This window comes from Engystomops pustulosus, chromosome 1, assembly GCF_040894005.1.
Source record: "Engystomops pustulosus chromosome 1, aEngPut4.maternal, whole genome shotgun sequence".
Taxonomy (NCBI): Eukaryota; Metazoa; Chordata; class Amphibia; order Anura; family Leptodactylidae; genus Engystomops; species Engystomops pustulosus.
This window is the reverse complement of record NC_092411.1, coordinates 186,534,262-186,549,588: the sequence shown is the minus strand read 5'-3', so window position 1 is coordinate 186,549,588 and position 15,327 is coordinate 186,534,262. Positions and strand designations below refer to the sequence as shown.

The following is a 15,327-nucleotide window of genomic DNA, read 5'->3' as shown; positions in this document are numbered from 1 at the left end:
TCTAAAAGAAATAGCACCATCAAATTCAGCAAAGTGGCTCATGCTATTGTACTTTTTTTGGTGCACGACCACACATTTGAGGTCATTATTTTCCCCACTCGCGAAGCAGAAAAAGTATCACATAATAAATGTGATGTACAGCATGTAGACAGTTTTTGGTTCAAATTGGGTCAAGATTCTGGAGCACTTAGCTGAGTAAATGCCCCACTTTTAATTTCTAAAGAGCAGCATGTGTGATGTGAAGTAAAATACAGTATGATGATTTATTACTTGGATATTTAAAATGATAACAAAGACTATCTTTGAATAAAGTACATGTTTATTTGTGGTTTCAAGCTTCTTGGGTTTCTGATTGGTCTCTAAGTTTTTGTCACTCTCAACACACAGAAATAGGAAAGCTCAATAATGAGGACAGTGATTGGATGAGAGGAAATATCTTGTGTATCAAAAGGGACAAGAAAGTAGAAACCAGAGGTGGACCTAGGCCGCATCAGCATGGGAATGACAAGGGATCTGTGGGCATTGCTATTTTTTATTATTTCTTAACTCATTCTGAACCATTTTTATAAGTTTTCAAAGGAAAAGCTCTTTAAAACAATTATACAACATGTTATTGGAAGAATTCTGAAAAAATATGTTCTTTGATTATTCTCAAGATCAGAAGAAAAAGTCAGTGCTAGAGTTACTATGAGACCACACAGAATACGCTCTGTGGTATTGGTTTTGATATTGTCACAGTTATTCACTTTAATATGAGTAGAGGTAATGAAATGTATGAGCATATAAAAAATGGTGTTTACTTACCTTGGATTTTCTTGTTTATTAACAGCTGTAGTGGGCCCACACGGAGTGATTAGTTGAAAGAACATGTCAAAAAGGCAACATGAAAATGAATTAATTCCAGTGCCTCCTTTTGATAAAAAAAATACTTTTCATTTAAAAACCATTAAAATAGCAGGGGTACATCAGCCAGGAAGTTTCATGTCAGAAGCAAGGCTACCTGCAGAAGGCGTTACTTCTTGTCTTAACCTTCCCGTCTGATGTACCCAAGCTATTTTTAATGGTTTTTGAATGCAAAGTATTTTTTATCAAAGAAGAAGCACTGGAATTTCTTTCATTTCATTATGCAACTCCATGGAATGAGATATGAGTAAGTTGTGTGTGGTTTAAAAATAGACTTCATATCAGCAATAAATAGAATAGAGAAACCCAATACTTACATTGATCCCTGGAGATAAACTGAGGTACATTGTTCAGTTGAGGTGTGCTGGGATTTGGGGTTCCGACAAGTTTGCTTTTGGCCATTTTTGTGTTTGCTTTTGCAAACTCCAACCGTAACGTCTGAGGAATTTCTGGATCAAAGCGTATTCCCTGAAACCATTAAATGAGAAACATTTATTCATTAGACTAAAAATAATTCAGAAAATCTATGTAGTAAAAGGCTTATAAATTTATAAACGGCATATAGAAGGAGTTGTGATAAACTGTGATTCACAACATCCAGAAAGATATCAGCCTGTAGCAGTCTGTTGAGGATGTATATATTGGCCTTAAAAGCTTCCAAAAAGTACCCATATTTTGTAAAAGGTTTGAGAAAGTTGGGTTTTTTTGGTGGCACAATTAAATGCCTCAATGGATTTTATGAAGATAAAAACACATTTGAACATCATAATAATTCTAGTGCAGTTTTTCATCTTATTGGTGGTAAGGACAGAAAAGTAAATGTAAAAATGTTGTCACAGCACTGAAAGTCTGAAGATCAACATAAATGTGTAAATTGTTCACAGAATGTTTTGAATACATTTCTACATGGCTGTGTACTATAAGGTCACTGTTTCTGTTATTATTGCTGCACTGTGACATTAATATGTTACCAGTGGGGTAACTTCAAACTGATGGGCCCCAGTGCATAGTCGGTTCCAAGCCCCTGACTTTAATGTCTGGTTTATACTACTAGACTTCTCATATGGGATTTAACACCACCTTATGGGCCCCATAATCCTCTTGGGCCCGGTTGAGACAGCTCCCTATGCCAAGTTACACCCTTGTATATGTTACTATCATTGAGCCCTAACAACATTGTGTTTCTTATTAATTTACAGTGAAATGACTGTTTATATTGAACTGATACCACTGTGATTACTATCCCTGTATTGTGACATTTCTCCTGTCCTTTGATACCACTCTGTTTCTCATATATTTATTTATATTATCCTTGTACTGTGACATTAATGTGTGCATTATCCACCTTCTATTTGCATTACAAAGACCTGCTGCTTTGTAGGGTCATAGCAGAGTAGAACCCGATTCCAAGTTTATCTAAGGAGACCTATTGTTACTTGCTATTCCCTGTTTCTAAAAAAATATGTTTAAATACCCTTATTTAAATTGTTTGTATGGAAAAGCAGCTCATGGCTCTTTAAAGGGATTGTGTCACTATCAATGGACCTCTGTCATTAAGAGTATAGCATTTTGAAAATGTCATTACCAATTTTGCCTAGTTTCCTAATAGCTTTATTACTGAAAATATGTATGCCTCAATAGCCGGGAATACAGTGTATGAAAACATACTGCTGCATATGCTTTTCAGAAGTCCCAAGGATTCATAGTTCTGGCTAAATAAGTGTGAGCCCGTCCTACTTACAGGGCTGCTAAGCAGGATGTAGCCATAGACAACTGTAATATGAAACTGACAAGGTATTTGGGAAACTAACAAGTCAATATATTGAAAATGAGGCAAAATTGGCAATAGGTGTATATTACAAACATGTTTCAAATGTTATGCTCTAATGACATAAGGAAATTGTCAAAGTTATTATGCCACAGAAATATTTTTTTCTTCATAAGAAAGCAAAAAAACCTTATTCTTATTTCACTAATAAAATCCGCTTCATGGAAACCGGTTTTAACGCATTAAGTACTGCTAAACTATTTTGGATTTTTGGTAGACAATTTGCTGATACTGATAATATATGTATTGGGTTAGTTATTCATATATTTGTGTATGACTGATGTACAGACTCATGTACATTGGTTGCAACATATAAGCAACACTGTTTTCTTATGGTCTTTTAACATCTGACAATTAACAACCATTGAAATAAGTAGTTTCCCGAGTCCTGCAGGATGTGTGGGAACAACTTAATGAAACCAGTAACAAGGAAATTGTGCAATGGCTATAAAAGCCTCAGGCATTACCATTAAAGCCCTTATAAGGGAAGATTTAAAGACAAATTCCCATTACAGAAATACTATATAAGTACTGTCAAAAAGCAAATTGTTCCCATATTAGCTCACAATGCAATCTCAGTTTATCACATAATCGCTACAGCTTTTTCAGAGTAAACTTGTTAGGTAATTTCTGCTGTCCCGAGAGCAGGATAAGATGGAGGGAGAGAAGCGGAGTTGTGAGAGTGAAAAACCCAAAAGTCATTATCTCAGAAAATTTGAATATTAAGATCACATGTATAAAACTTTTGAACACAGAAATGTTAGCCAAATGAAAAGTATGTATAGTAAATGCACTCAATACTTGGTGTCTCCATGAATAACTGCATCAATGTAGTGCAGCATGGAGGCGATCAGCTGCTGGCACTGCAGAGGTGTTATGGAAGTTGTTGTTTTAATAGCAGCCTCAGGCGTATCTGCACTGTTGGGTTTGGGGTATTTCATCTTCCTTCTGACAATACCCCATAAGTTCTTTATGGAGTTAAGGTCAGGTGAGTTTGCTGGCCAATCAAGCACAGTGATACTCTCCAAAAAGCTTATCGGCAGAGGGAAGCATGAAGTGCTCTAAAATTCCCTGATGTGCTGACTTTGACCTTCATAAAATACAGTGAACTTACACCAGCAGATGATTGGGCTCCCCAAACCATCATTATAATAATAATTCCTTTATTTATATAGCGCACAAAGATTAGGCAGTGCTGCCAAATCAGTCCCTGTCCCCAATGTGGCTCACAATGTAATCAACCTGTGCTAACATTTCTCATTGGAGAAACAGTGAGTCCTGCTAGCCTTGTTCCAAAATGTTGGTGGATAGCTCTTATAACTATGCATACAGAATAAGCTGTCAAATATCCTGTTTGGGCGACATGAGCTGGACTCTCATTGTTTTCTAGGTGTCCTGTAAGGATTTTCTTTTCTTTTTACGTCCAAAGGTGTGTGGGGTAGCAAATTAGTAAAAGGGTAGCAAGGCAGAGAAGGCATTGTAAATTTCCCCACTAGTTTTAAAAGAAATGTATGATGTTGTTATGTTGTAGATGGGAACAAAGGTACTTGGAGAAAACTATATTAGGTTGAAAGTGCAGAATGCTAGGACTAGATAGAAGTACATGCCCTTGGTGCCAACTATGAGCTAACATGTTTCCTTTGACTAAACCATTGTACTTTTTTAATACAATGTTTGAAGGAGACTGCTATAATTTAATTCAACCAGACTTGCAGGCTCTTCCAGATATTTACAAGATCACACTCCAAGAAGATAAGCCAAAAATGTATATGTTATACCAGCTTTCTTTTTTTTTTCATTCACGAACTATGGTATGTGCATAGGGTCATACAGGACTGTGCACAAATACATCGGGTCCCATTTTAAAAAGTTAGAAGATGAATGCCCCTCATACACCATGACACCTCTATCTCAGCTCAAGGATGTTTGAAAAGTTTTACTCTCTGTTATAGTTGAAATCCAAAAATGTATTACACAATGCTAAAGATTAACATATGAGACAAAAAATACCCCTCTGGCATGCTTTTGACAACAGAGTTATTCATGGCTGAAGAACACTACCATAGGTATCCTGCCTAACAAACTCATACATTGACAAATCAGTCTTTTTTCGTACAATTACAAGAAGCAAGACAATACTGAAGAGTATTATGTTTTGTTTTATTCCTTTTCCTTTTAAACCATACACAGGCCTATTGTTTCTGCATTTCAAAACCCAAGGAGATGAAGTCTGACTGCATAACCTGTAGATTCATGCCATTCCAGCCCATAGCTATCAATCAGGTCGCTATTTATAAGAAATGTATAAAAGGTTGCTGATGGGTTGCTGTAGGCAATAAGGCTAGTTTTCTGTTATTGATTAAAATGCCTATGCCTACTTCCAGTTTTATAAAGCAGTACTATTGTGTAACGTTAAAGGAACGGCATATTGTACTCATTTTCCTTAGGAAGGTCCAAATAACTTAACTTGAACGTTTAATATATGTATGTATTTAGGGACAGGAGACATTGGATGACTACCTGGATAAACTACTTGGACCACTGGTTGTGCACTGAAGTAATAAAAAGCAGAAGGGAATATGATCCATAAACCTGGGGATATCAGAACAACGCACAGACAGATGGCAGCCTCAGAGCAGTCCGTGAAGGGGGCTGTTGTGGAGAATTAGAGCATTATTGCGCTAACATCTTTAAAAGCTCAAGTCAAATGATCTCACTTGTTTGGCAAAGTTCACCATAGCTATCAGGCTCCAAGGCAAGAGTAACATTCTTTCTATCATCTTTAAACAGCACAGCACCATATTTGGAGGGCTGTATCCTACTTCAGTCTGTTCTATCCTCTGGCACTGTAACAGAATAGTATTTCAAAATACGTCTACAGCAGAAGGCTATATAGCGTTCAGCAGAAAGTTAAAATTGATGTGATTACTTTCTGGGCATTGTGACTCCATCCAAAATGTTACCATGATAAGATTTAGAGTAAACTGGCAGTCTATTCCTAGTTTATATCTCAGGAACTGCCTTGATCTGGCAAGACATAAAGTGCACATCACAAAGAAATCCTTGATGTTTGTCCTGTGGTTTAAATCTTATCTTTTTCCTTATAGGCCAGTTAAATGCTTGCTCTGCACAGTCAATTTGTATCACAAAGTAAAACAGGCATGAAGACAGCTTAACTTAGAGAAAGAAAGGCTCTGATGACAGCTATTACCTGAGAGTTGAATAAAATAACTATTCTACAGAGAAAAGGGTAGTGAAAACTGTAGGGTGGCAGAACAGCACACTATAATGATCATACCCACCCGAATCGCCCACCAGGAAAATCAATTACATCTGTTTCTTTGGGACCCTGATGCGATTGATAGGCAGAGCAGTGCAGTACAGATCCTTATGTCTGTGCTGCTCTGTACACCTGCATCCCTGCACAAAGGACAGAAACACCGGGACCAAAGGATGGGGATGGAAGCATGCCGTGGGATCTCTACTGGAGGTATAAGCTACTGCTTATTATTTTTATTTCTAGTCACATAATATAGAAAAAATGGTTGGAGGACGCTATATGTATTATAACTTGATGGTGAGGCTGTGTATCACTATAGGAGGGGCTGCACAGAATAAACTTGGGGGCGGTATATAATATAGTTGGGGGAGGCTACATAAAATATAACTGAAGCGGCTGTACAGAACTAGCTTTGGAGGCTGTACGTATGGGAAAGTCCAGAGCAGCACAGCAACAATGTTGGGTGCAAAGTCCTTGACACTTTGGCAAATAGCGTCTTCAATATATAATTCAAAAAGCAGGCAGCACTCCAGAATAGTGATCAAAAATGATGGGGTATCTTTATTCCATGTGCGACTTTTCAGCTCATGTAGAGCCTTTATCAAGATTGGAGGCTGTACAATAGGGGGGAGGTGTATATAGAGGCTGGATAAGTAAATGGGAGAGGGCTTTATATAGAGTACTGTATGTAATTAAACTGGTTGGAGGCTATATATGAGGAGCAGGATTTTAATAAAACTGGGCGGGACTGTTTATGGGTGGCTTTAATCTGGGGTAAATCTGAACATAGATGGCTTTTTATAATTACAGGCGGTCCCCTACTTAAGGACACCCGACTTACAGACGGCTCATAGTTACAGACGGACCCCTCTGCCCACTGTGACCTCTGGTGAAGCTCTCTGGATGCTTTACTATAGTCCCAGACTGCAATTATCAGCTGTAAGGTGTCTGTAATGAAGCTTTATTGATAATCCTTGGTCCAATTACATCAAAAAATTTTTAACTCCAATTGTCACTTGGGCAAAAAATAAAATTTGTCTGGAGCTGCAATGATAAAATATACAATTCCGACTTACATACAAATTCAACTTAAGAACAAACCTACAGAACCTATCTTGTACGTAACCCGGGGACTGCCTGTATAAATATAAACAGTGTGGGCACTATAGAGAATGGGTTACAGATTTATGTACAGAAAAAAATAGTTGCAGTATACTATTTATTAAAAAAATCTTATCAAATCCATACCATACCAGACATACAATAGATTTTTCTTTAAAAAAAAAAAAACTTTTTTTTTTTTTTTACAAATAAACTGAATCAATAAATAATACACCTTATTTAACCACTGTGTTATATTCTAATAGATATGTTACATACAAGTCAATGAACCTTAATCCATCACTATGTTGTGTTCTAATGGATTCCAATGAATTTCAGACAGCTAAAAATTCATATACAACTTAAAAGGAAAAATAGTTTGTGATTGTATTAGTAGCCATATGGTTGAAGCCGACTGCTGTGTTTTGGGAACACTGTATCGCAGTGGATCCATTTATCACATGACTGGAAACTATTGGTATACAATTGTATAGTTGTTTGAGACCATATCTGCTAAATGTGTTTCAAACCTTTGGTGTTAAGGGTATGTTTGAGCACATGAGACAGTGGGTTAAAACTGAGAAGTGCCACTAGTTACATACTGTTTATAATTACACATGGGGGAAAAGGACTATGGGGGGCGGGGACTGTATTTGAAATACTGTATATAATTAAACAGGGGGATTCTGTAAATAGGGGTCTGTACATATTTAAACTTGTGGGGGGATAAGTACTGTATATAGGGGACGGATTTTAATTAACTATGGGTTTTAGATATAATTTAATTGGGGTGGGTGGGCTATATATTGATAACTATTAAAAAAATTACAGGGCAGTTGAATACAAAGTAGTAAATTAGAGTGGGTTGTATATGTATAAATTAGGATGGTTCTGTATATTATTTAGTAAGGTGTGGCCTAAAATAATTAAAAGACAGAATATATTATTGAGGCTGTGTTGATGCATTCACTTTGTGTTTTCGAAATGCATTATAAATGCATCAGGAAAACTAGTCACCAAATGGATAAGGGCTTTGTAAGAAGCAGCATTTGTTTTATAATATTAATGATTATAATTAATGGTAAAAGGCAAAACACATGTTGTTCTTTTAATGAATGTGCGTTTGGTGAAGAGTTTCACCCAATGTATGTGCAGGGTTTCAAAACGCAATGAAATATATAGATTAAGGGTTGTGTATTCACTTTTTTTTAAATAATTTTTTTTAATATCATTATAGGATCCCTAGGGTACTTGAACCATATATGACAGCAATGGCAAACCTTTTAGAGACTGATTGCCCAAACTACAACCAAACCTCACTTATTTTTCACAAAGTGCCAACACAGCAATTTAAGCTGTCAAAGCTTTCAATCGTATTGGCATCCTGAGGACACCAATACAGTAGAAAGCAGGAGAAATTCATAATTTCATTGTAACTTCTCTCTTCTTGAACAGGTAGAAGACTGAAGCTTAGAGCAGCAGAACCAATGTTAATCCAGCTCTGTCCACTCCTCACTCCTCTTGCAGTCTCCGATGACCCAATATGTGGCACTTTAAAACTGCATTGAGTGCTGCATGTCCTGGGCTGCCTGGGACTGCTTAATGAGGCCTTGAGTCCTATCTGGCGAACTCTGTGCTGGGGTGAAAGCCTAAGTATCTGGAACCCATGCCATAGGTTTGTCACCACTGCTAGAGGGTGTGTGGTTAGTAACAGAGTGCTGAATGACAGTTAGGGAAGCTTTTAATAAGCTTCCAGCTGTCATGGCAACCAATTAGCACACTACAATGATGTCACAGGAAGATGAGGGGGCAGAGTGCTAATCACCATTTAAAGATGGGTGCCACGGTTGGCAGGTGTCAGCTATTTTACACAGCTGACACCCACTGTATATGGAGAGTGCTCAGCCCTGGGCCCCTAACATTGATGGATATATTATAATTTAAAATTGAGTTCACTTATTTCTCTTCTCCATTCATTCCCTTGGCTTGCCTTCCTTGATTGAATTTGATGGACATTTGTCTTTTTTAAACCACACTAACTGTAACTGTGTAGATACACCATATCCACAGAATGTAAAGACCATCAATTGGTGGTTATCATACTGTAAACTATGCAATAAAAAGATGAATGCTATTCTGTAACTATTTTGCTATGACCAATTTAATATTATTTCCCTCAATGTGGCTGCAGATTGTCATAGCAATGCTTGCACCAAAAGTCAGAACCATAAGTCGATAGCAGTCAAAGATTAATTGTTTATTATTTTATGTTTAAAGTTGGTTACATTAGAGAGTTATGCAACACATTTTTTATTTCTCTTATGTTACTATGGTAGTTTTTGCATGTTCAGTTGCCTAACAACTACTAGTTTTCTTGCCTCGATTTTAATGCCTCTGAATACATAAAAAATAGTATAAATAACAAAAAACAAGCATTTGAAAAATCTAATCTAAAATTGTCTACCTTGCATACCTAATAGCGTATGCTGATTAAGCAACAAAGAAGTGAAAGAGAACCCTGTAGACATATTTAGTTACATTTAAATCCTACATATTATTTATGTGGATTATTGGGATCATTTCAGCACAATGGTTAATACATATTCATTTCAAATATGCTATATTTGCTGTAGAAGTGAAGATTTAGTACTTAACTTGTGGGAATTGTAACAGTCAGTGAGCCAAGGCTGCCAGGTTTATTTTAGTTGTGATTGATGATTTTCTGTTATTATTGGATGAAAGGCGTCTTCCCTCTAAACAAGCTGCTTATCTTAAATAGGTTTCCGTCATTCAATGTCATGCTTAATACAGCAAATTGACATCAACCAAAATGACATGTCACCTATAGTAATGATGGTTGATGACCGGCTGACATACAAAGAGGTGTGTTCAACAATGGCTATGGGAGGGTTCCAACTTATACAAACACATTTTTAAAAACATATAAGCAGTGATGCTAGGCCACACAGCTAGTCTTCCTACACAAAGCATCTTTGAACGTGTGTAAGGCACAAGAGCATGTGCAATAGTTGAAATTGGTAGCATACTTCAGATTATCCATCACTCAGCAAGTTAGAGGAAGAGACAATAAGGTTGTCTATTCTTGGAATCTTCTATGGAAGTGGAAGTTTGCTCTCAGGCTTTTTCGAGTAACAATCATTTATAATTGGTTAGGAAACTAATCCATGCAGTATGTTTAATTGTAGCAACGGGAGATCAATTTGGAATGTGTGCCAACATATATCAACAGATAGAGCAAGACGAGGCAGGCAGGACATTAGTGAGTGACATATCTGCCTATGTTATGCCCTGTTAGCTCTTTTTAGTGTGAAGTGCCCAACTTCTTGTATTACTCCAGGGCAGAGTAGAGAACTGGAATCTACTGCACTACTGCTGTATGGGTGACACTTTCTTTCAAAAATATTACAAATGAGGTCCATTGTTTTTCAGTTCTATAGCTTATTCATGCTCAATTTACTTCAGAAGTTGTAATCAATAAGTGGAATTAATTATCTGTTTGTTCCATAAAAGTGCCACATTGTGGCAACAAAATTCATAACTTGTTTGCCCTTTTATACCACCCTCAGCATATGTACTTCTAGTCTTTAAATGGGTCTCCAGGCCCACCAGCAGTATGTCATAAATGTGGGTTCAACATCTAGGTACTGCACCTTCTGTCAATCCCGTCTTGGCATCCGACTAATACTCTAGGCTCATTGAATGATGGCTCTGCAGGAGTAGTGCAGCTCTACTCCTCTTTAATTAAATAGTAGATAAGTTGCAGTTTCTCATTTTGGCCTTTATACAATGGAAAGAGGCTTCTGCTTCAAGCACCATAGAGTAAAAGGAGGGGCACCAGAAGAGCTAAATGGTACTGATCTATTCTCTGGACTGAACAACAGTATACAAAGTAAAGAGGGTCATGGAAAACGCCCATTTTCTGGGGGTCTCTGAGATATAATTTATTGTATCCATTATTTTAGATGCTCACGAAACCATTACACACATGGATACATTTCTGGGACTATAGCTAGTATCCCAGTTATAGATATACTCCTGTCATAAAGTTATAGTGTAGCAGGTGGCAGCGCAGCCTCCCTGACAATATTTTCATTATCTCTGAGATTGTTTAAGAAAATATTCTCAAATTATACTCCTTGCAGTATAAAGTGAGGTTAAAAAAAATTAAAAATAGCTGGCACAGCGCTGCTAGTAAAATAATCCACAAATAGAGGTAAAAAGTTTATTTTCCAAGAAGTATACACATTTCAGGCGTAAAGCCCTTCTTCAAGTACAAATGAAAAGGAACTAGATTGAGCTCCTTGTGCAATGTTCTTATGTGAGAATGCTGAAGTGTCTTTGGCCTTCCAGGTAGAGATAGTATGGTCTATAGCTACTATAGTGCTGTTTTGTAGAATCTGGGGATTTATAAAAGCTAGCATAAAAGTAGGGAGATCTTACAGCCAAAATGAAGTCAGCTTAGAATACAGCCTCTGTGGAAAAATGAGTCTCTCATGCTCTGTACATGGCTACAATGGAGGGGTCCAATGATAAACAAATAAGTACAGTGTTTCTATAAAATAGTAATAATGGGTTACCAGATGGAGCCTATAACAGTTTTTCACAAACCCAGAACATTTGAATATATAAGATTAATATCCAGTCATCAGGAATGTCATTTAATAATAATTATAATAATAATAATTCCTTTATTTATAAAGCATACACAGATTACACAGCGCTACACAGAGCATGCCAAATTAGTAATTGTAACTGGTGACTGTTTCAAATAGCCTATGCTATGCTGATTTAAAAAAAAAAAACTTTTCCAGCATTCTGAATAATTTCAGTACTTTGTAAAACTTTATTTCACATTGTCTGGCTCCCTGCCAACAGTATTAATGGTGAGTTCTTGGGGGAGGGGCAGCTGCAGCCTGTGTGTGCCTGTGTCTCCTTATGCATTCTTCCTCTACTCCACACTAACCCCACAGCTGTGTGTTCAATGCACATGACAGGAAGTGTGGAGGGGGTGGGAGCTGAATGAGTGTGAATCAGAGGAGACAAAGACACAGGCTGCATCTACTGCCCCCCATAAAGTTTTATAAAGGACTGAAATTTTTTCAGTATGCCGACAAAGGCATTGCTAAAATCAAACATGGGCTTTTGGAACATGTCACCAGCTAAAAGTGATATTCCTGGTGATAAGTTCACTTTAAACTCTATCCTAGCATGAAATCATTAGGTGGTGGTAGGCAACCTTTGGAGTCATTCAGCAACCATGAATGTATGCTTTCACTACTGTGCTAGACTCCCATTTAATACACCTGTTTTCATTGTAACTATATCCTTAGTATAAACATTGGACATTTTTGCAATAAATAGCAAGAAAAGTTCCAAGGAAAGCAGTAGTACCTCAAGATAACTAATATGAACCATAGCCTCCAGGTTTCAATATTTGGCACAAAATGACATGAGTTTTTAATAATGTTCAGTGCTATAGTACACTGACAGAAAACTGCCATGCAAGAGGAATTATTAGGAAAGGTTTTGGTAGCCAACATTTGGTTATTTTTTTATTTTGTCATTGAAAAAGTGTCCTAGCCAGTTTTTGTAAAAAGGGCAACAGAGAACATAAACTTCATCTGTTTCTTTTTCTTTCTAATTTAAAAAGTTGTTCATACCCCATCACTGGAAGTCAGCCAGAGTCCTACTGTAAGGTGTGTAAGGGTCTACCTTACCTGAGGTTTGTTAGTCGGCCTGGCCCTCAAAATTTACTTTCACCTCCCAAACTCAGCTAACTTGTTAGTTATTCCCATCTACTGTGCTACCCCTTTTCCCTTTCTTCCAGGTCTTATGTAATTTATAGTTCTCTGTTTGGCCTTTCTGGGTACTCAGGTCCCAATTTTATTTGGTTCTTCGGAAAAGATTTTGTTGATCTACAAAATATTCCTATAGTAAGGCTTATTGTGATCTCAACCTTGTTTTGTAGCTTCTGCTGATGTTAACCTGGGATTTCCCAATCTGATCACCAATGAGGGTTTTCTTTTTTTGAGCAGTGTGCCAGTATTAATCATTGTTTGCCGTTTTCTTTTTTTCCCCTACTCTTTAAAGGGAACCTGTCACCGGATTCGCTAATAAGCCTAATAACAATTTCCTATAGCACTATACTAGCTTCAACCACACTGTTTTTAGCAAACAAAATTTAATAGTTCCTATCCCCAGTAAATGAAATGTATAAGCATACCTGACACACTGTCTGAAGGACAGGGTGCCCCAAGGGTGTGTGTTACTCATACAATGCAGTTTCTCTCACCTCATGTCTGCTGCCAAGTCCCTCCACCCCCTCCCTTGGACTGATGAGTCACCCTCTGCTCTGCATTGCATTTTTTTTAATACTGGGAAGGACCAGTAAATGAGAATTCCTTAAAAGATTACTTCTTCATGTTGAAAACAAGTTGCTATGTGTAATGAAATACTATACTGCAGATGTTCAGAAAATTTATGTTTTCTTCCGATACTTCAGATTTCACTCCATTGTCTGTGTCCCTCAATAACCTTTAAGTAGTGTTTTAGTGGCCTTACATTTGATGCAAACTACTATTGGTTCAATGCCTATGCAAGTTATTTACAAAATGTTCCTCATATACAGTAGGTATGGAAAGTATTCAGACACCTTTAAAGGAAACCTACCACTTCTGACGGTAGGTATGAGATACAAACACCGGGCACCAGCTCAGGGTGAGCTGGTGCCGGTGCTTAGTCTCGTTAGTGTTAAAACCGCGGTATCGCGGTTTTAACACTTTTGAAACTTTCTAGCAGAAACTGCTTCGGCGCTGCGCGCGATCGTGCGCGCGCAACGCCTGCGGCGTTTCCAATGTAGGCGCGCGCACGATCGTGTGCACGAAGCGCCGAAGCAGTTTCTGCTAGAAAGTTTCAAAAGTGTTAAAACCGCGATACCGCGGTTTTAACACTAACGAGACTAAGCACCGGCACCAGCTCACCCTGAGCTGGTGCCCGGTGTTTGTATCTCATACCTACCGTCAGAAGTGGTAGGTTTCCTTTAAATGTTTTACTCTTTGTTTCATTGCAGCCAATTGGTATGATAAAAAGTTCTTTTTTTTGCTCATTAATGAACATACTGCACCCCATCTTGACGGAAAAAAAGAAATATCACAGGGTCATAAGTATTTAGACCCTTTGCTTAGTATTGAATAGAAGCACCTTTTGAGCTAGTACAGCCATGAGTATTCTTGGGAATGATGTAACAAGTTTTTCATGCCAGGATTTGGGGATCCTCTGCATTCTTCCTTGAAGATGCTCTCCAGTTCCCTCAGGTTGGACGGTGAACGTTGGTGGAGGCCATTTTTAAGTCTCTCCAGAAATGCTCAATTAGGTTTAATACAGGGCTCTGGCTGGGCCAGCCAATAATAGTCACAGAGTTGTTCTGAAGCCTCTGCTTTGTTATTTTAGCTGTGTGCTTAGGGTCCTTGTCTTGTTGCAAGGTGAACCTTCAGTCCAGTCTGAGGTCCAGAGCACTCTGGAAGAGGTTTTCATCCAGGATATCTCTGTACATGGCCGCATTCATCTTTCCTTCAATTCCAACCTTTCACCGCAGCTGAAAAAAACCCATACCATGATGCTGCCACCGCCATGTGTCACTGTTGGGACAGTGCCTGGTTTTCTCCACACATACTTCTTAACATTAACCCCAAAAAGTTTAAGATTCCTTCATGCATTTCTATTTTTGCAAAGTGTATGCAGGCTTCTTATGTCTTAAATTAAATTTATTTTATTTTTTCTTTCTCTTGCTAACTGACATGGGAGTGTGGGGGGGAGGGAGGAACGGAAAAAATGGTTTAAGCATATGGTAATGGTGTTCATTTATATATATATACCTATGGTAAGTCTTCTAAGTAAGTCATATACCATGTGGTATATTTATAGTTATTAAAGGAGTTGTCCGAGTTCTGAAAAAAACTAAAGGTGGCCGGGAGGGGGCTGCTTAAAAAAATAAAGTCCTACTTACCTACCGGCGCCCTCCGGTATCCAGCACTGCTGTCGCTCCTGAAGCTGGACCCAGCTTCCGGCCGGACCCGACAACCATCCTGCCAGCATACACAATGCTGTGAATAGGGACGGGTAGGCGTGACCGGCCCGAAGCTGAATCCAGCGCTGCTCCAGCGGCCATGTTTGTTTACATGGTGCCCGGAGCGGC

The 15,327-nt window shown here is 38.0% G+C and overlaps 1 protein-coding gene across 2 annotated transcripts in view; it reads right to left on the bottom strand.

Moving 5' to 3' along the window:
* Positions 1-15,327, bottom strand: part of RBPMS (RNA binding protein, mRNA processing factor) — a 123,631-nt gene that overhangs the window by 37,242 nt on the left and 71,062 nt on the right. For both annotated transcript variants that reach the window (XM_072115120.1, XM_072115130.1), the window contains exon 5: positions 1,221-1,371. In XM_072115120.1, coding sequence (XP_071971221.1) covers positions 1,221-1,371 — 151 coding nt within the window. The remainder of the gene's footprint in view (positions 1-1,220; positions 1,372-15,327) is intronic.